This window comes from Dipteris shenzhenensis, chromosome 5 (assembly GCF_047967505.1).
Source record: "Dipteris shenzhenensis isolate YYH24624 ecotype China chromosome 5, Dip_SZ_1.0, whole genome shotgun sequence".
Classification (NCBI taxonomy): Eukaryota; Viridiplantae; Streptophyta; class Polypodiopsida; order Gleicheniales; family Dipteridaceae; genus Dipteris; species Dipteris shenzhenensis.
In genome coordinates, this window is record NC_141600.1 from 7,787,357 (window position 1) to 7,808,033 (window position 20,677).

Genomic DNA, 20,677 nt, shown 5'->3' on the forward strand with positions numbered 1-20,677 from the left:
TTGCCCTATTCCCTTGGTGCAACTCCATCTGTTATGCAAGGCATAGGAACGAGTAATTACGAGGACACAGATCCATACATGCATGTGAACACGCGCAGACGAGAAAGGAGAAATGCGTCTGACAATGAGTTTGCTTTCGGTTCACATTCTTCTTTCCCTCCCATCCCTCTCATATCTTCCGCTGCCATCTTTCCTCCAGTGGCTTCTCATCCTCCTCCTTCTCCCATGCCACTGGACTCCTATAGTTTATTTCCCTCTATCTCTCCCGCTGCCCCTTTTTCCCCTCTCATGTCATATGCCGCCTCTCATGTTCATCCCTCCCCCTCAGGACCTTCTCCGAATCCTTTTATTCCTCCGGTGGTGCCGCCTCTCCCTTCTTCTCACTCCGCTCCTGTTCTGAATTCTCTTATGCCTCCACCGGTTGCTTCTCCCTATCATTCTCTTTCTTCCTCTCACCCTGTCTCTGCAACAGCCAAACATACTTTCATTGATATGACTCGTTTTAACGGGTCTAATTATACCACATGGTCAAATCTCATGCGCCATGTGCTTGATTCTCAAGACCTATGGGAACTCGTTCAAGGTACTGAATCGCAACCTGATCCTCATGTTTATCCTTATCAGGTAGTTCGCTCGTGGCGACATCGTAATGCCACTGCCATTGTCGAAATCATGCAAGGTCTTTTGCCTGAATTTCACTCTCAATTACAGCATTTTGATCTTGCCTCTGAGCGATGGGCACATCTCACTGACCGCTATGCAGCTCGAGATCGTACTCGTCGCATCAATCTTGACCATGATCTCCAACAATTCCAGATCCTTGCTGACGATGATCTCAAGGTTAAACTGGCAGATTACCGGCGGTTAGTTGCTGAATTTGCCACAACTGGTCCTCCCAAATCTGAGGATGACCAAGTTACTTTCTTTTTAAACAAACTTCCGCCCAAGTATTTCAGTTTTATGCAACAAATCATTTCTCAACCATCTCTTCCTACTTTTTATGAGTTCGAATGTCAACTTTTGCGTTATGCTCGTCTTTACTCTCAGGTCCACCAAAAACATAGCGTTCCTGCTTCAGAGGGGGCTCTTCTCTCCGGGATTCAAAAAGATCAACCCAGCTCCGGGAAGCCCTCTCCCACTCCTAACTCCAATAACTCCTCTAGTAGTAAACCCGCCTGGCACACCCTTCCCACAAAGAATAGGTTTTGTCAGCATTGCCAGAGAGTTGGGCATATTGATGATGAATGTCGCTCCAAAGCCAAAGGCATTCTTCCACAGCCCCCTACCACGACTCCTCAGCCACCTCGTTGGACTCCACAGCCCTCTACCACGACTCCTCAGCCACCTCGTTGGTGCCCTAGGAGTGGTCCTCCTCCTTCGAATACTGGTCTTTGGAGACCACAGGGCCATGTCATTAATCATTTCACCCCATCCCCTCCTTTTATCACTCCTGAAGGTCTGTCTGACTGAACCACTGGAGATTCTCTAGACTTCACTTCTCAAGCCTTGATCCATATCACCGAGCTTGACTCCTCCCCATCCATATTTGGATCAACATTTCATACTCTTCCATGTGGCTCTAAAACCCCTTGGATTGTGGATAGTGGAGCTACTCATCATATGACTCCTCATCATGATCTCTTCATTTCTCGCCAACCGGCAACAGGGGGAGTCCGTTGTGACAATAACTCTGTTGCTACTATTCATGGTGTTGGTTCAATCACATTTGATACCGACAAAGGCTTCAATCTTGCTCAATTGGATCAAGTGTTTTATGTCCCCCAATTAGGGGTCAATCTTCTTTCCGTCCATAAACTTTGCCTTCTTGGTCGAACGGTGCTATTTACAAAGATGCATGTCGACATCATAGATGAGACCTCGGGACTCCTTTTAGCTCGAGGCGAAGCCCAACCTCATGGTCTGTACTTCATAACTCAATTTCTTGAGACTCCCTCCCATACCGGCTTTGAGTTTCATCGACTTTATGGTATTGCTACCCTGAAAGATCCAACTGACACAGAACGATTATGGCATTATCGTCTGGGACATTTGTCCTATGACTCTTAATATGAAATGTCTCGGGATCATCTAGTTGATGGCCTACCTAAATTATCGCGAGCCAAAGATATTTGTCGTCCATGCCAATTAGGCAAACAAAGCCGCACTCCTTTTCCTTCTCATTCCACTTCTCGAGCCAGTGAGATATTGCGTCTAATCCACCTCGATATTAGTGGGAAATCTCCTGTTCCTTCACTGAATGGCTCACAATATTTCTTCTTAATTGTGGATGATTACTCTCGATATCAATGGGTGTTCTTCATGAAAGAGAAATCTGACACTTTTTCCTTCTTTGCTACTTGGGCTCGCTTGGTTATGAACCAAACGGGAAAGTCTATTGGGATTGCTCATAGTGATAATGGTGGTGAATTCATTTCCCATGAATTCACTCAATTCCTTCACGAGCATGGTATCCAACGCCATCTTACATCTCCAAATTCGCCCTCTTAAAATGCTCGTGTCGAACGGAGACAACGCACAGTCATGAACATGGCCCGTTCCATGCTTTTTGCAGCCGAGTTGCCTGAACGTCTCTGGCCAGAAGCTGTGAATACTTCTGTCTATATCCTTAATCGTTGCCCTACTCAGCCCATCCCGAACATGAAACCTTTTGAGGCCTTCTATGGCTACCGACCCTCTATTTCTCATATTCGCATTTTTGGATGCCGCGCGTACACTCATACTCCCAATGATACTCGCGGTAAACTAGAACCTCGTGCTGAACTTCTACTTCTAGTTGGCTACTCAGCAGAAGCCAAAGCTTATCGCTTATTTGATCCTGAGATGTGGTCTTCGATGAAAGAGATGTTCTAAAAAGTTCCTCTATTCTCTCTGCTGATGACGTATCTACTCTTGTTCCCTCCAACAATTCTCCACCCGAAATTTCTTTCTCTCCTCCCGAACTTCTTTCTCTCCACCCATTGCTTCTCCTCCCGACCCGCTGCCACGCTGGTATCGACAAACTATGAAGGATTCCGGGATTATTCCCTTAGAACTTCCTCCTTCTGGTCCTCGACGCTCTACTCGAACAACTTCTTTCACTACCACCGCCTCCATTTTTACCACAGCCTATATCATACAATCTGAACCTGCCACTTGGCAGGAAGCAGTTCAACATCCTGCGTGGCATCGTGCCATGGAACAGGAGCTTGAGAGCATTGATCACAATGAGACTTGGATTTTGGTCGATCGACCCACTCACAAAAAGGTCATAGGAACCAAGTGGATCTTCCGAACAAAACTCAAAGCCGATGGAACACTGGACAAGTACAAAGCTCGCTTAGTAGTGCAAGGATTTCGCAAAAAACATGGTATCGATTATGAGGAAACCTTTGCCCCTACTGCTCGATTAACTTCCTTTCGCCTTTTTCTCGCCCTAGCCGCTCATCACCGCTCGTCTATCTATCAGATGGATGTCAAGAGTGCCTTTCTCAATGGCTACCTTGATGAGGAAGTCTATGTGACTCCCCCACCTGGTTTTTCTCCTCCTAGCCACGAAAATAAGGTATTCCGTCTCTGCAAAGCTCTTTATGGGCTTAAACAAGCACCTCGATCGTGGTTCCATAGAATAGACACCTTCCTCAAAACTAATGGGTTTCATTCCACTCCTTTTGATCCGAATTTATATATCCATCACTCTTCAGAGGGGGTCTGCTTTATCTTACTCTACGTAGATGATCTTTTGCTTTTGGGCTCTACTCCCACTACACTTCAATTCATTAAAACTCAACTCAGCACCACATTCGAAATGACCGATCTCAGTCTTCTCTCCTATTTCTTAGGCATGGAAGTTGTTCAGCATTCTGGTGGCATTTTTGTTTCTCAACAGAAATATGCTCTTCAACTCCTTGATCAGATCATTCCCCACGAGCCTAAGCTCGCTGCCACTCCCTTAGATCCCACAGTCAAGCTCTCAAAAGACTTGGAGTCTCCTCCCTTTGATGAACTCTCTATCGTCAGGTTGTTGGCAAGCTGCTCTGGCTCATTCACACTCGTCGGGATCTTGCTTACTCAGTTTCCATTCTCAGTCAGTACTTTAATGAACCCAAGCTCACTCATTGGCATGCATGTATTCGTATCTTGCGGTTCATACGTGGTACTTACTCTTATGGTTTACATTTCAGACCAGGACTAACACTACAGGGATACACTGATTCCGACTGGGCTGGCGACCCGGACAATCGCCGTTCTCATGGCGGCTACATTTTCTCGTTTGGCTCGGCACTTGTTTCTTGGTCTAGCCGTAAACAAGAAACTGTTGCTGGCTCTTCTACTGAGGCTGAATACCGGGCCTTGTATGATTGTACCACAGAGGCCATATATCTCCGACAGTTTCTGGCAGAGCTACACTTTCCTTGTACTCAACCAACGATCCTCTACGTCGACAACAAAAGTGCCATCGCTCTCGCTGGCAATCCCATTTTTTCCAACCGCACCAAACATGTCGGTGTACACTTTCATTTTACTCGCGAGCAAGTGGAATTAGGTACTATTCGATTGATCTATGTTCCAGCTACCGATAATCATGCTGACATTCTTACCAAGCCGGTTAATCGCCCTACTCTTGAGCATCTCAGCCCACGGTTGGGGATTGGTATACCTTCTTCTTAGCAGTTTTTTTCTTTTGTATACTTAAGGAAGTGAACAAATCCCCTGCGAGGGCACTCCTTCAAGTACTTCTTTTTGAACCATCATCTGGGCATTTAGTGAAGATGAAAACCTACTTTGTAGGCATCTTCATCTAAATGGAAACCCTTTTTTATATTTTTATTTAAAAAAAAAAAAAAAAAGGGCTGATGAAGAAGATAGATCACTCTTGGAACACCTCTTTGCTTCTCCCTTCTACACTGGACATTGAGAGGGGGTGTTAAGCCAGGCAATCTCCAAATCTAGCGGACCGGATAATCAAAGGCCAAACTGGTGCAAAGGTTCGATAAATTACAGGTAAAAACACCACAGGTGAATCTCCGTCTGGACAAAAATCAACAACCAAAGCCCTGTCAAAACAGGCCCCTGAAGAGCCCAGGATCGGAGGCCACAACTGGCCCCATTCTGGCCGACCAAATCTGGCCGACCAGACTGACCTGGTCGGTCAATATCTGGCCGACCAGACTGACCAGGTCGGTCAGATCTGGGCCGACCAGCTGGCCGCCAGCTGGTTGACCGACTGGTCCCTCCCTATTTAAAGGGGGGGGGCCTAGGTGCTCCTTACCATCTCATGCTCCTGAGGTCCCTGCACACCCTGAGCTTCTGCCTCCTGGCTGCCTCCTCTGCTGCCTCCACTTCTGCCTCTTGGCTGCCTCCTCTTCTGCCTCCTTTTCAGTTCCAGATCTGTCTTCTTCCTGCACCAGATTTGTCTCTCCTTCCAGCTCCAGATCTGCCTCCTTCCTGCTCCAGATCTGTCACTCCTTCCAGCTCCAGATCTGCCCCCAACTTCTGCTCCAGATCTGCCCCCAACTTCTGCTCCAGATAATGTTCTTTTTATTCCAGATCTGCAGCAACCCTTGCATCAGTTTGCTGTCTCAGATTTGGTTCAGTTCCAACTTGTGGAACTAGTGCAGAAGTCCACTACAGTTGCCTTCCCTGGAGGATTGATGTTTGCTCCCTCCAGAGCTTCTCTCTCATATCTTCTCTTGTATTGAGTTCCGTTTGTGATATATATATTTCTTCTTCAGCTATCATTAGTCTTCAGTATTGTCTTATTTGTCTCCAAGTACTTTCTTTATACCATATCCCACGTGTCTGCCTTAGTCCACCTTTCTTAACTTTGGGTGACCACCACCGCCTTGTCAGTCAACGCCTTTGGTCACCGCCATATCGCATATTGTTTGCACTTGTCTGTTTAGTGTCCAGCGCTAGGCTACCTATTGTTTGCACGTGGGTGGCGTGTTGTTTGTACCTTTCTCCACTAGGCCACATAGCTAGGCTGTCTAGTGGCTGCTAATTGTCTGCATGATGTCTATCGCGAGGCTTCCACCATTTGGTTGTTGAGTAACTGCTAGATCTGTTACAATACACACAATCCCCTCCCGGACAATAATACACTTTCTTTCTTTCTTTCTTTCTCTCTCTCTCGTTGTGATTGTGGAAAGTTCATTGCACACTTATGGGTTCAGGTGCAGTGGACTTTGTCATGATAGCATACCATGGTTGGAACTAAGTTTTGTTAGATACACAACTGGAATTGAAGGGGATAGAGATTTGTAACCCTAGGTTGCTATGCCATTGGCAAACGCCGATAGATCAAAGGAGTTAAATTGTCGCTTTTGACACATTAATGTTTTCATTTTCTTATGGCGGCCACCAGACCTTGGATACTCTGCTGCATCTCCTTGAGTTGGTGAGTCATTGAGTTGAGAGTCATTGATTTGGATACTCTGTTGAAACTCCTTCTTGGATACTCAGCTGAGTCTTCTTCTTTCGAGTCATTTGGGTCTCCTTCATGGATACTCAGCTGAATCTCCTTCTAGCCAGTCATTCGTGTCTCCTTCTTTGATACTCAGTTGAATCTCCTTCTTGCCAGTCATCCTAGCTCTTAGACAACTTGGATTGCTTTTCGCTTGCTATCCATACTCGTATCTAACTATGCCATCTTTCATTGTGATCAAGCATGGAGCTCAAACTTTGGATATCAGATATGACACAAGTATCTATGAGGTTTCTCTTTTGGAGCTGAGAGATTTCTTTCAACTGCAAGACAACAACATTCGGAATGTGTTTTTTCTATCGTCATAGAGCAAATGCATGCACCTGTTTTGACATATAAGGAGACTGTAAGTGTGATGACCTTGCTCAGACAGCTCCCACTTAGTAGTGCTTTGCATGTTGCCTTTGTCTCTGCTCAGACTATAGAGCAAGTATCAGAGTTGCCACAAAACTATAATGGCTATGTTTTGTTTGAGCTCCCACCTTGTCTTGAAGGGTCTGCTATGTTTGGAATGGAACAAAAGAATGATGGTCATGCTTGGACATTGTACTCTACTAGCTCGCAAGAGTCATTCAACGGAATGGTTAGAATAAGTAGGTGTACAGGCTACTTGAGGTGTTGCAATTTGGATTGTCCATATATGGAACGGACTGGTCTCTACAATGAGACATAATGGAGGGGAAAACTAAGAAAAATATGTCCTGTGGGTCCAGTTGAAAGGGAATGTGGTTCCTTGCTTTGCATTCATTGTTGTCAGATTCCTATCTGTGTTTCGCAATGTAAAGCTTATATATACTACTGCATTCCACATGATCGTGAACATACTACAAGATGTGCCATTCATGTGGGAGTACATGAGCATCCAATTGGTGAGGGAAGTAGTCGAGGTAAACGGAGAAAAGTGGATGAAATGGTATTTGACCGTGCTAGAAAGAACCCTGCACTCTGTTGCAAAAATATCGAGGTGGATGTTGCCAAAGATATTGTTATGGAAATGATGCTTGGTGGCAAAGAGGAAGCCATAGAGGAGATGGATGAAGCTGGCTTCCATGAAGTTCTTAACGCAATAACACCATTGTCACAAAGGAGGAGGCTTCAAAGAGCTATGCAATCATCTAGACATGGATCAGAACGATTCGATTGTGGCCTGGATTCACTGTTGGAGTTGAAACGTCGATGTAGATACCCTTTTTTGCAAAGTGTCCTTTTCTCGGGACAACTATCAGATAATCAACAACCTTATGTCTTTGAGATGTCAACTATTGGTCCAGGTTCTAGGCTTGACTTGGTGAATAGGATGAGGCCAAGTGGTAACTTGGGTTTTCAATGGTTGCACTTTGACCATGTTCATCGGGTGAAAGGATGGTCCACCATGGGTGCCCATGTGTATGACCCTTTCATCAAGGAGCTTCTCACCATTGCAATATGTGAATTTAAGCTTGAAGATGCTGGTGCACAAGTAAAGTTCTGGCAACTCATGAATGAGCAAATGTTGAGAAATGGATTCCCTTTGCCTGAATTCAGAGGGTTCATGGCAGATGGTGCGGGAGCGAATTGGCTTGTAGTTAGAACAGTATATAATGGTGGACCAGAAAATGTCATGGAAGGTAAAGAGAGAACATGTGGTTTTCACTGGGAGATGAGCATGGTAGAGCATACTAGAAGATGCATCAGGGGTCCATTTCAGGAAGAGCATAAGCATCAAGCTTATCCCATCATGGCAAGAGGTGATGGGAGTTTAGGTTGAGTCCTCATGGGCGAGGAGTCCATTGCCTTTGGGCTTGGCAGGTTTGGTTTGATTCTGATGCTTCACTTCTTGACGTTGTTTGTCTTGGGAAATGATGATCTGGTGGTGGGAAAGGGGCTTACCCTGCCTTTGAAGAGAGCCAAAATGTTGTCGCCTGGAGCATTGATAGAAGCATGGCCCTTCAGATCCCGTAGAACATAATTTGGGCAACATGGAAGCTTTCATGAATATCACTAGCACATTATTATTGTGGCAAGGAGCCATCTGCATAGATTTGGTCCACACGAAGGAGTAGTGCTAGGGTGCTTCTTTGGGCTGCACATGACTAATGGGACACTTTCTAGAGGACGCAGTGTCAAAATGCATTGTTTTTCACCAGGGTGATGGCTTCCTGAAACTGGCCTTCAATAAATCAAAGGGCAGTAAAAGTAACAAGTAACCAGTCAACACTGCTACATTAACAATTCAGCAAAAGTATTACCAGCAGATTGGGAGCTAGGTTGCCCCTGCACCAAGTCAAAGACACAGATTGGCCCCAAACCTTGGCGCCCTTTTTGGTATTTCTTTAATTAAGTGAGAGGCCCTGAAATTCAGGCTACATAAAGGATACACTCCTTCTTACAACTGGGGCAACCACATACCCTGCATAGCCCTTACTGTTCACCGCTCTCACTACTCCTGGCAATAGTCTCCATCCCTAGTCCAGGAAGTTTGCACACAGCCTGGAACTGTCACTAGTATCCACACTTGGCCATACAGTTCCCCATAGCTATTACCAGTGCCCAATTAGTCATTCATCTGCTCAAAGCAGAGAAAGAAAGCATACAAGAGCTTTCTCCTTTGTCCAGGACTGCCATTCACCCTATTGACAGCATACATCTTGAGACATCAACTTGATTTCCATAAGAGAACTGGCATCACAACACAGCAAACACTATGGCAGTCACACCTGTACCATCCCTCTCGGGGTTCCAGGGTTACTTTCAATCTCACGCATAGATTCCCGTGTACCAACGATGTGCCATCTGCCTAGCAACCGCTGCCTGCAATTGATCTCTCTTAGAGAAACCAAAAAGTATGTTTCTACACGAAACAAGATACTTGCCAAAAGCTTTGGCATCATTAACCCATGCATCAGCCCTGCTGGGGCTCTGTTTTCACAAGCATAACAAAAGGCATCCAAGTCAATGCACCCTTTTGTGAAACCCATTGCCTTATCAATCATGGTAGAAGGTAACCCATTCCCAAAGCATAATCCCCTTCCGAGCTGAACCAGCATCCATTCAAGAGCATTAAAAACCTGCACGCAGCCTAGAGCTGCTATTGGCAGCCACACTTGGCAACACAACTCCCACCACTTCTGTCAACCTAGTGCCCTCTCTTGACTGCCCATTTTGGGATGGCTAGAGAAGGGAGAAATTTGAAAAACACGAGCTCCTCCACGTACCTACCCACTAACTCAGGTTTTGTGGACTAACCAGCCTGTGTGGAGAGAGATGGAGAAAGAGGCTCAACCGGGACTCAAGTATCTGGCTCACATTCCAGCCCAACATGTGCCTCAGCAGCCCGCACTCAGGCCCCCATACCAGCCCGTGACTCCTTTTCCTTGGTTCAATGCTTGGCCCAGCCCTTGGCCTACGTGTGGCCCAAGCTTGGGCGCTCCAATTCCGTATCTCAGGCCTGCAGGCCTGCAGATACTCCAACGGCTTTCTTTTGGTCGACCAGCCCACCACTCAGGCCTACACTTCGATCCTTACATGCTTCAGCCCGCGCCTAAGATCCGTGCACCTTCAGCCCACGAGCTCATGTGATGCCTGCGTTGTCCGTCAGCCCGTGATCCCATAAACCTGACCGGAGATCTCTCCAACTAGCACACAGCTTCCGCCAAGGCAAAACGCCTCTCTCCTTAGTCCCGAAGCAAATCCATGCCCCTACGATGACCAGCCAGCTTGTGACGGAATCTCGCGTGCGCCATTCATCCCGTTTTCCTGCTGCTTATGTATGTCGACTTGCCAAGAGCTTCCAAGGAATTCCTTGCCAAAATGGTTTTGCATGGGCTTGCCACGTGGCAGCCCATGCCTTGGGTTGCCCCCAGGGGCCTTCATTTGCCCCTAGGCCCACCTCTAATGGGGCCTTTTTAAAAGCCCACCAATGACCAACTTAAAAATCCTAAGGTTCTTTGGGCCCCGGGCCCCTGTTGGCCCTAGACCTTTCATTTGCCCCCAAGGCACAAATGCTAGGGTTCTAGCACATCAAGCAACCCATGACCTTGCTCTTTGTTTTCCCAGGGTCCTGTCCACATGCAGGCCAACATGCATGCACTAGAAGTCACGCCCTCATGACACCTCCAGTCTGGTCTATAAGTTGGATTAGATATATTTACCTTGGGTCAAAATTTGTGCAACTGAGGTAGGGGTTTTTTTGTGGTCTTTAATTTGTTGCCTTGTCTTTTATCAAGTGTTGTTGTGCCCCCACTTCATGAGATTGTTTGTTTCTTAAAAATAAATAAAGGAAATAGCATGCTTAGGAGGTAGAATCCTGGCCCATAGTTGGCTCCCAAACATGCCTCTTATGATTAGGGGTGTTAGAAACATTCCGGGACGCCTCTTAATGGTAACGGAGCATACATAGAGATGATTTAAAATGCATAATCTTCAAAGGATGCCTCATCTTGTGGAGGCACATCAACTGAAAGTAGATTGGCATTTTCTGTCTTTGCTTTGTCTCTGTAAAACTTCTCATGATGATTGTTTTTGCCACAGTATTTGCATGGATTGATTTCGAAGCAGTCCTTTGAAAGGTGATTTGTCTTTCCACAATGATTGCAAGGTGTAAACTTGCCCTTCTGGATTTTTATAGCATAAGCTATGTCATTGCCTTTCCTGAGCTCCATGTGCCTTTCTTCTTCTTGGAGAGCAGAGATAATACCTTCAAGATTAGGATTAGGAAGATTTTTCAAAGTGGTAACAATATGATCATAATCTTCAGGCATACTCTTAAGCAACACTGCCATAGCATCATCTGTAGTGATAGGAGAGTTGATAGAAGCAAGTTGAGTCATAAGACTCCGCATGTAATTGACATGGGCTGCCAAAGGAGTGCCACTAACCATCTTCAATTCAAAGAAAGAGATTTTAAGTGATAATGAGAGTGCTCTCAACGGAAGCAAGAACAGAAGAGGGAGAGAGAGCGAGAGAGAGCCACACAAGTTTTGGTGGGTGCAGAACCACCCTAATCTTCTTTTTCATTCATTTATATATGTGTTTGAGTATTGTACATAACTGGGGTTAAGGCACAGTGACCGCGTGCAATTATTTTCATTATTATTTGGGTGGAGTGGGGTTGGATTTTGCTGGTGGGTCGGGTTAGGTTGGTGGGATTTGTGGAGGAGGTAGGGTATTGATGCTGGTCAGTTGGATTTACCAGCTATGAGAACATAGCTCATAGCATTTCATACCTTGCATAGTCAAGATTTCCAATCTTTCTAAACATGCACACTGCCTGTACATTGATATGCTTATGCTCTTAGTCTCTCTAGATATACCTTCCCTCTCAATGGCATCTCCATCATTGCAAGGACTCTTCATTGCTCAACGCTCTGATGTCAGACTTGATGCTCATCCATGTTCACATTTTTTGTGATGAGTTATGAGTCATATCATATGGTATATATCAGCTCTCAATTGTATTCAGAGTTGTAATATGTACTGAGTGTTAAACTTCTCTTGCCGTAGTTCTCATGAATGCAGGCTGATCAGCCTCTCAAATGTTTTCAGACTTGTATCATGTACTGAGTGTTAAACTTATCTTGCCTTGGTTCTCATGACTCAAGGCAATTTAAATTTCTAATGCAGGCTGATCAATGATGATTATGCCTCCTCTGAGTACAGATACATGTCTTGTGAATCTATGATAGTTTTTGAGTCTTGCCCCCCCAACCCCCCCCCTTTTTGCTTTTTGGGGAAAAAAAAAAAAACAGAACTAATGCCTCTTACGCCTCTTAAATTGAAGAGCTATTAAAGTCTTGTACTTTATATGCCTCTTACGGCACACTAATGATGCTCCTTACCACTATGTCCTGGCCTTCTCAAGTGAGAACATAAGCTCCTTCCATTCTAGCAATGATGGTGAGGGGCTGTAGTTGCACCCTCGATTGTGAGAAGCTCGCAAATGATATGATTTATTCATAGGGTTCATGCGAACGAGGACTGGTCCATAGTGGAAACAAATTTTTGCCCAATAAATCCTTTGGCTGGCTTTGCAATGCCATGCTTTTGTGTCCATATCCGTGGTCATCTGTTAGAAATGTTTGGAAACTAGAGCATGCATGCATATTCACCTCCTTGAAATGTCCTTTTTTCGCAGAGTTTTAAAAAATATTACCTTCAAAAAATACCAGGTTTAAAAAAGTATTCTTTAACTGGCACAGAGATGTCATTTATTGAGGCAGTCTATGCATTATGCATTGCTGCTGTTGAATCTAAAGCGCCCACTTGGTACGCCTCTCAATTTCTGTTTTGTTTTTTAAAATAAGACCACCCCTTTCTGAGTAAGAAAAGCAGAAGGCTCAAATGATGTCTTGTACTAACACTTACCATTTCATTGTGTAGGAGAGTTCATAAATCCATCTTTGAGATACTAGACGGAAATCATTCCATGGTTCTAAACTTTGCAAGCTACCTGCTTCTTGTCGAGATCAACCAAGTAATTTTGAATTGTCCCAGAACAACATATTTATTGTGGTTATGGCCGATATGAATCTTATCAAGCAATTTTATCTTCCATCTTGAAGATAGAAGACTAGCATTTCGATCTTTTAATTCTGGGTACCTTTTGTACATTTTGATTGCAGAAATATCCCCAAATCACAGTTAGGGAAGCCTCAGGGCACAGTTCTCAGGACGTAACAAAAGAAATATTTGTTAATAGCAAGGTGATATGACGTTGCAAGCCACATTGGTTGTTATAATGGTTTTTAATTTGTTATTAACTATGTCTGTACTGCGGAGGACGACTCCTTTCCTTTGCCTCCTGCGCCTCTTCATGACCTAGAACTGATTTTTGTTCTCAACTCTCTATCAGGACTTGTTTGTGCCCTAAGTTTGACAGATTGCATTATGTGTATAATGAGAATTTGCAGATTTGGTCTCCTTTTAGTGTTAAATCTGGTATTCAAGGGAAAAGCAATACCGGAATCACGACTCGTAACACTGATCCAATGGCAGGTGAATTTGAGGTCAGGTTGCTATCTTGTAAAAAATATGCACTAAGATTACTTCCCTTCCTATTTGTGGAATTATTGTTTCTGTCGTTGATTATAGTATCACTTGCAGGAGTGAGTCTCTCTTCTTCTTAGTTTCATCTAAAGCTTTCTTTGGCTTTCAAATGCGTGGCAGGACCTTTGAATCTAACAGAGGTGGGCAGTAGTGTCTGCATTTTGCTAGGGAGTTGAATATGCTGAGGCAGAAGATTTTGACTGAGTGAGAAGTCAGGGAAATATATTCATAGGTGCCTGATCTTTGCTGTTATGTCAGCTGTAGATTGTCTCTCATAGCCAATTCTAATTTGAATCCTCAGGTAGATGCTGCGGATATGAGCAGAGATGTCAAAGAAGCAAGCACAATCAGTGGAGAGCGAGATCTAGCTTCCAAGGCAGGGAACAGCTGCTAATATCACATTACTACAGTGCAGTTTTTGTAGCCTTCAGCCTGGCGAAGTAAGCCATACCCTAGTGTAACAGCTCTAGGATAGAAATGTGATATCCATCAGGACTGCATCCTAGCCTCTACTTCTCTCATGGGAACTTTTTATCACGAACTTAGCCTCAGCCTCAGCCATAGCCTCTGCCATATCTCATAGCTTCAGAGTAGCCTTTGAGTGTGGACTCAAACATGCCCTCTTCAATGAGGAAGACAACAGATGAACAGAAGGGTATTGCTTTGATAGCCAGGCCCCAAAACCGAGTAAAGATAGTAGTTAGCATAACTATGATGTCCACCTTTATCTCTCTCCTCTCTCTGCAGTCAGCATTCCAGGCTTCCGCACTCAGTAGTTAGGACAGGCATAGTTATCGAGAGAGTGTTCCAGGCCCTTGCCTGTTATGTTGATATCAGAGCTTCAAATTTTTCTTTGAGATTGTGAGGAGCAGCATGGTGGTAGGGACTGGCAGCAGGACCTCCCCGGTGCCTTCTGCCTCAGCATGACTTCTCTCCATTCATCATTCTTGATGGGAGATCCACAAGATTTGAATGTCATGGTGATGTGCCCATATGAGCATGGTTGGGTCTGCACGCGTATGGTTGGCTGAACCATAAGCGTATGAAATAATTAATTCGTATGCGTATGGTACGGCCAATCATACTTCGCTTTTTTTGGGGGGGGAAATGGGGTTCCCAGATCTTTATGAAAACATTTTTTAACAATTTCTTGACAATAAAATTAATACAAGCTTGACGTTGACCCCCATGCAGTGCCAATGTGGTGTACAAGGTAGTGATCAATCACCAAAAGGAGATAAGTTTAGGGCACTGCGAAATGCCTCAAACTTCTCACGTGGAAGTGCTTTGGTGAAGATGACTGCAACATTGTCATGTGTTGACACATAGATGATACTGATCTCCCCTGCATGCAACTTCTCTCTGACATAATGATGTGCTTCGTGCGAGCATGAAACACATGATTCTTTGCCACTGCTATAGCGACTCTGACTATCAGTGAGAATTGGAGAAGGACCCTCCAATAGGAGACCAAGATTAGCAAACAAACATCGCAGCCAAACACACTGAACTGTCGCTGTGAAAGCTGCCCTCTACTCAGCTTCACATGAGGAAGTAGCCACTGTAGATTGCTTCTTGCTCAGCCAAGAAATGCAAGCTTTTCCCAAAAAGAAACAATTACCACTAGTGGACTGCCTGGTATCACAGTCTCCAGCCCAATCTGAATCATTGTAAGCATGCATCTGCAAGTCACCCCCCCCCCCCCCGGGAAACATCAAGCCAAAAGACTTTGTGCCTTGCAAATATCGAAAGATGCGTTTTATAGCCTGCCAATGTGTTGTCTTTGGGCTGTGCATATATCTGCTCATCTGAGATATTGCATGCGAAAGATGTTTTTATGTCCAATTGATGGACATTCCAAACAAAATTTGCAGCCATTGCAATAACTGACCGTATGGTGGTCATCCGGGATATAGGAGCAAAAGTCTCCTCATAATCTATGCCCTTCTTTTGTGCATAGCCTTTGGCAACCAGCCTTGCCTTGTACCTGTCAATGGACCCATTTGGCTTCCTTTTCACCTTGAAAACCCACCAATGGCATGCTTACCTGGTGGCAAATCCACAACATCCCAAGTCTGATTTTTCTCAATGGACTGCAATTCATTGTGCATGGCATGCATCCAATGCACATTATCCTTTGCTTCTTCAAAAGAGTCAGGTTCCTCCCTCGTCATCAAGAAGAGTCCCTGCATAAGTTGTCTCAACTGAAAGAACCCGCCCTGTGTGCCTTACTGCACTACGAGTTATGCCATGCAAGGGGGCCTCAAGCTTACTCTCCCTGAGAGTCTAAAGCAACCAATTTGGGACTGTTTTGGCTGCGTGTATCTCTTGAATCTCTTGCCTGACAACTTCATCCACACCCTGTGGAGGTACTAAATCAACCGCTGGCTGAATCGCGGCATGTGGATCAGGAGGAGGTTGCTGTAAATTTTGATTTGCAGCATGAACCTCAGCTGGGAAACCAAATGCTATTGGAAGCATCCCCTCAAAAACATCATTTGAAGGAATTGGAATCTAAAATTCAGCATGTGTATGTGCTGAATTTTCAGAGAATATAACATCTCTACTCTCAAAAATCTTGCGTGAAGCAGGATTGTAGAGACTATAGCCTTTGCTTTGTGAACTATATCCCACAAAAATGCATTTAAGTGCCTTATCAGACAACTTGTGTCGAAACTCCACAGGCACGTGGGCATCTGCAACACAACCAAAAACTTTGAAGTGATCCACTGAAGGCTTTCTCCCATGCCATGCCTCATAGGGAGTGATTGTCTTCAAAGCCTTTGTGGGAGCCCGATTCAGAACATAGTTGGCACACATGAGGCCTTCAATCCAAAACCTGTGAGGCAACTTTTTACTGGTAAGAATGCATCTATCCATCTCCATAAGAGTACAATTCTTGTGCTCAACTTTGCCATTCTCTTGAGGTGTAAGCCTCACTGTAAGCTGATGCGTGATGCCTTTCTCCTTAAAAAATGCCTCAAACTCATGGGACATATACTCCCCCCCTTGATCTGTGCGAAGTGTTTGCACCTTGAGTCCTGTCTCATTCTCAACCATAGCCACAAAGTGTTTGAAATGCATAAACACTTTTGATTTTCTCTTAAGACCATAGACCCAAGTTTAGTTGGTGAAGTCATCCATGAATGTAACATAATAAAGATAACCCCCAAAAGCAGGTGTCCTCATGGGACCGCAGACATCACTGTGAATAAGATGTAATTTGCATGTAGCTTTCACTGCACCATCCTTCTTGAAAGGAAATCCATGCATCTTACCAAGGATGCAACCCTCACATGCATGAGGAGGAGGTGACTCTAAAGGAGGCAATGCATCAACCATATCATGCTTCTGTAGTGTCATTAAGCTGCCATAGCTCATGTGTCCATACGTGGCATGCCGTAACTCTTCCTTCTGCATCGCAGCAGTGGGAGACCATAGACCCAAGTGTAGTTGGTGAAGTCATCTATGAATGTAACATAATAAAGATAACCTCCAAAAGCAGGTGTCCTCATGGGACCGCAGACATCACTGTGAATAAGCTGTAATTTGCGTGTAGCTTTCACTGCACCATCCTTCTTAAGACCATAGACCCAAGTGTAGTTGGTGAAGTCATCTATGAATGTAACATAATAAAGATAATCCCCAAAAGCTAGTGTCCTCATGGGAACGCAGACATCATTGTGAATAAGCTGTAATTTGCATGTAGCTTTCACTGTACCATCCTTCTTGAAAGGAAATCTATGCATCTTGCCAAGGATGCAACCCTCACATGCATGAGGAGGAGGTGACTCTAAAGGAGGCAATGCATCAACCATATCATGCTTCTGTAGTGTTATTAAGCTGCCATAGCTCATGTGCCCATACCTGGCATGCTGTAACTCTTCCTTTTGCATCGTTGTAGTGGGAGTGCTGACTGAAAATGCATGATCGGATCTTTATTCATATAAATCAAGGTGAAAAAGACCCCGATACAAAGTTCCAGACAACATCAAAGCATAGTCATTCTCTTTGTCTCTGACTGCACACTTAGTTAGCTTCATCAAATACAACTTGAAATCCTTCTCTATTAAGAGAGGACAATGAAAGCAAATTCTTCTTTATGCCTGGCACATAGAGAATATTTGAAATTCTGAAATCTGTGCCATCAGTGGATGTGAGAATGATGTCCCCCACTCCACACACTGAATAAGAAGAATTATTTGCACAAGTCGCCTTCTTTTTAGTAGGTGGAGGATGCAGAGATGCAAAAAGGTTCTTCTTAGAAGTGATGTGCTTTGAAGCACCATTGTCAAAATACCAAGTATTCAGTGTCTGTTGACACTGAGAGAGCATGCATCGTTTGAAAGATCATAACTGCAAGTCAAGAAAGCATAAGGGTCATCATCATTAGTTGTTGTAGCATCTGAACTACTACTGAAAAATCTGAAGTGCAAGATAGAAAGGCATCCACAAAGTTGGCTGTAACATCTTCCCCATTATGTGAATGAGGAGCTGATGCATCTGACACAGCCATACCTGAATCCCTTTTCTTCTTTTTAGCTATGCGCTTCTTGCATTCTCCAATATAATGACCTGGCTTCTTGCAGGCATTGGATTACAGATCACTGGGAAGCAGTCATGACCACATTTCAAGGGAAAATTCCAGGCTGTCCTAGAGAGAGGATTGCTGCCCCCCCTCAATGGCAAATTTAGTGAGGTGTGGAAACCAAGATAAAACTCAGGAAGAGAATTTAGAGTGGTGGTAATCATCTCTCAATCCGGAATGACTTCATCAATATTCAGCAGTTGCTCCCTTAAATCCTGAAGCTTAGTGAGGTGAGTATCCATGGAATCTCCCTCATCCATATGCGTATGAGAAAGCTCTCGCTTCAGAAAGGAAACTCTAACATCATTTCTTGCTGCAAACATACTCTCTAGTATCTCCCAAACTGCCTTTGATGTCTTGCATGACCGAATGTGAGGTATAATGAACCTCTTGACAGAGAGAGAAATCACTGATAGAGCTTGTGCATCTCTAGAATCCCATGTTTTCTGTTCTACTGTCGGAGCTCCTTGAGCGTGCTGCATTTTGATCTCTACCCTTGCCTCCAATTGTAGGAGTGACAGGTGTGGCCCTTGTATTTGGTCTTGCTTCATCTCCATTGACATAATCAAAAAGATGTCTGCCAACCAAGATATTGTGAACCGTAAAACTCCACAAGGAGTAGTTGGTGCCATCCAACTTATCCTCTTGTCTTAGGACTTCGAATACCTCATTGGGGTTGTTCTGAGCCATTTTTCTCAGGTAAACTTAGAAATATAGTAAACTGAACAAGTAAAATCCCTTCCTGGGGTGCAAAATGCACAAGTAAAATCTGCCAAAGAAAATCTGCCCATAGTAACAAATACTGTCACAGCCTATCAAAGCCTCAAAATGCACCACAATTCTCTGTTGAATGTCCAAAAATCGGCAAAAAGTGGCAAAAGTTTGCAAATTGACTCTGTACTGAGTCCAGAAATGCTTGCAAACTTCCAAAATGCTATTTACCTGCAAAATTGCAACCCAAATGCAAAATCCCCAATTTCTTGTGGGAAATTTCATACAAAAGAGGGCAAAAGGTTTGAAAGCCCCAAATGTTGCACAATTTGCATTCTGCCTGCAAAAGCCTCAAATTTCACCGCAAAATTGCAGTGTAGTTGCAAAAGCCCTAAATTTTACAGCTAAACAATGGCTCAAATGTACAAATGTCTGTCAAAAGTGCCCTCCAAAATGCCCGTGCAAAGGAAAATTGCTCAAGGTACTAACACCTCCAAACTATATGAACGCGTGTACGATCGAAATCTATACACTTGTACGGATGTACGGACAGAACTGACAACGGGACTATACGGATGTACGGATGGAACTCTACGGCGGGGCTGCACGAAAACATGTACACTGACAGTACGGACGATTGTACGACGCTCCAACAAAAGTTGTACGGAATGTGGGTGGCGCTGTACGGGATAGTGGCGCAAGACCTGTACGGCGTTGTACGACGAAACCGTACGGACTGTCAGTCTGTACGTAGGTTGTATGGACGTTGAAGTGTACGGACGAATGCTGCACGGGAACTTGTACAGAATTGTGCAATTGCAGTAGTACGGACGGCGTCGCACGTGCGGGCCACAATACGGACTGTCAGTCCGTACGTTGTATGGACGTTGTACTGCAGACTTGAGGAGGGAGCTGTACAGATGGGAGGTAGGGAGCTGAGAGCTGAGAGCTAAGGTGGGAGCAGGGAGCAGGTCCGAGAAGGAGAGCTGCTCTGATACCAAATGTGAGAAAAATGGAAGCAAGAGCAAGAGCGAGCAAGTAGAGAGTGAGTTGAACGTAGGTCACTCCCAAAGTGGACTGAATGAAGTGTAGTACAAGAAAGAGATGTGGGGTTTTGTCACTTAGACAAAACCCTATCTAATCACTAACGGTAGTTAGAGATTAGACTGTGGTTAGGGGAAAAAACCTCTAAGAGGGAAAAGTGCCCCTAACCCACTTATTACATTACATTGGCCACTGCCTAGAATATAATAATAATTCTAACAACTCTCCCAAATGCTGGACTTTGATGATATCCCACACCTATTCCTTACATGGTGCTACCATCGAGTCTTTCCCGCATACCACTAGATCCACCACCCATTGGATCGGTCCCCTCCAATAGCTGGTACGATGATGAGTGTAAGCCTTGCGCCATTAGCTCAGATTTGAGACCAAGCATCATCTTCAGAATGCGACAGAGACTAAATGAGAACATCATAGCCTAATACATCAAAAGAAGAGAGACTGAGATGAGGAAGAACGACTCAACATTGTGTTTATTATCTACTTGAAGGGTTTTTGGCGGAAGTTTCTCACGTGGAGATCCGCATCCCCTACCATTGACACGATCATTTGGCACACCTACGCATGCACACTCTATGACATTCCTTACTAGCCCTCGCTAGTCCTCCCACATCTATTCGTGCCCCACTTCCTGTGTACTCTTCACTATTGGTGATATCAAACATGCTATCCTCAAGCTACATAATGGCCGAGCCAAAGATTATGAAGGGCTTTGTACGGAGTATATTGCACATGGTATTAGTACACTAGCCCCGATCTTGGCAAAGCTAATTAATGAATCAGTTTGCACCGGTTTTCCCTGCACC

At 44.6% G+C, this 20,677-nt stretch overlaps 1 protein-coding gene across 4 annotated transcripts in view; it reads left to right on the plus strand.

The window, feature by feature from the left end:
• SNI1 (negative regulator of systemic acquired resistance (SNI1)) overlaps positions 1-20,677 on the plus strand; it is a 136,852-nt gene that overhangs the window by 23,066 nt on the left and 93,109 nt on the right. For all 4 annotated transcript variants that reach the window (XM_087374824.1, XM_087374826.1, XM_087374823.1 and 1 more), the window contains exons 3-6: positions 12,661-12,727; positions 12,842-12,935; positions 13,084-13,164; positions 13,372-13,467. In XM_087374824.1, the coding sequence (XP_087230950.1) occupies positions 12,661-12,727; positions 12,842-12,935; positions 13,084-13,164; positions 13,372-13,467 (338 nt within the window). The remainder of the gene's footprint in view (positions 1-12,660; positions 12,728-12,841; positions 12,936-13,083; positions 13,165-13,371; positions 13,468-20,677) is intronic.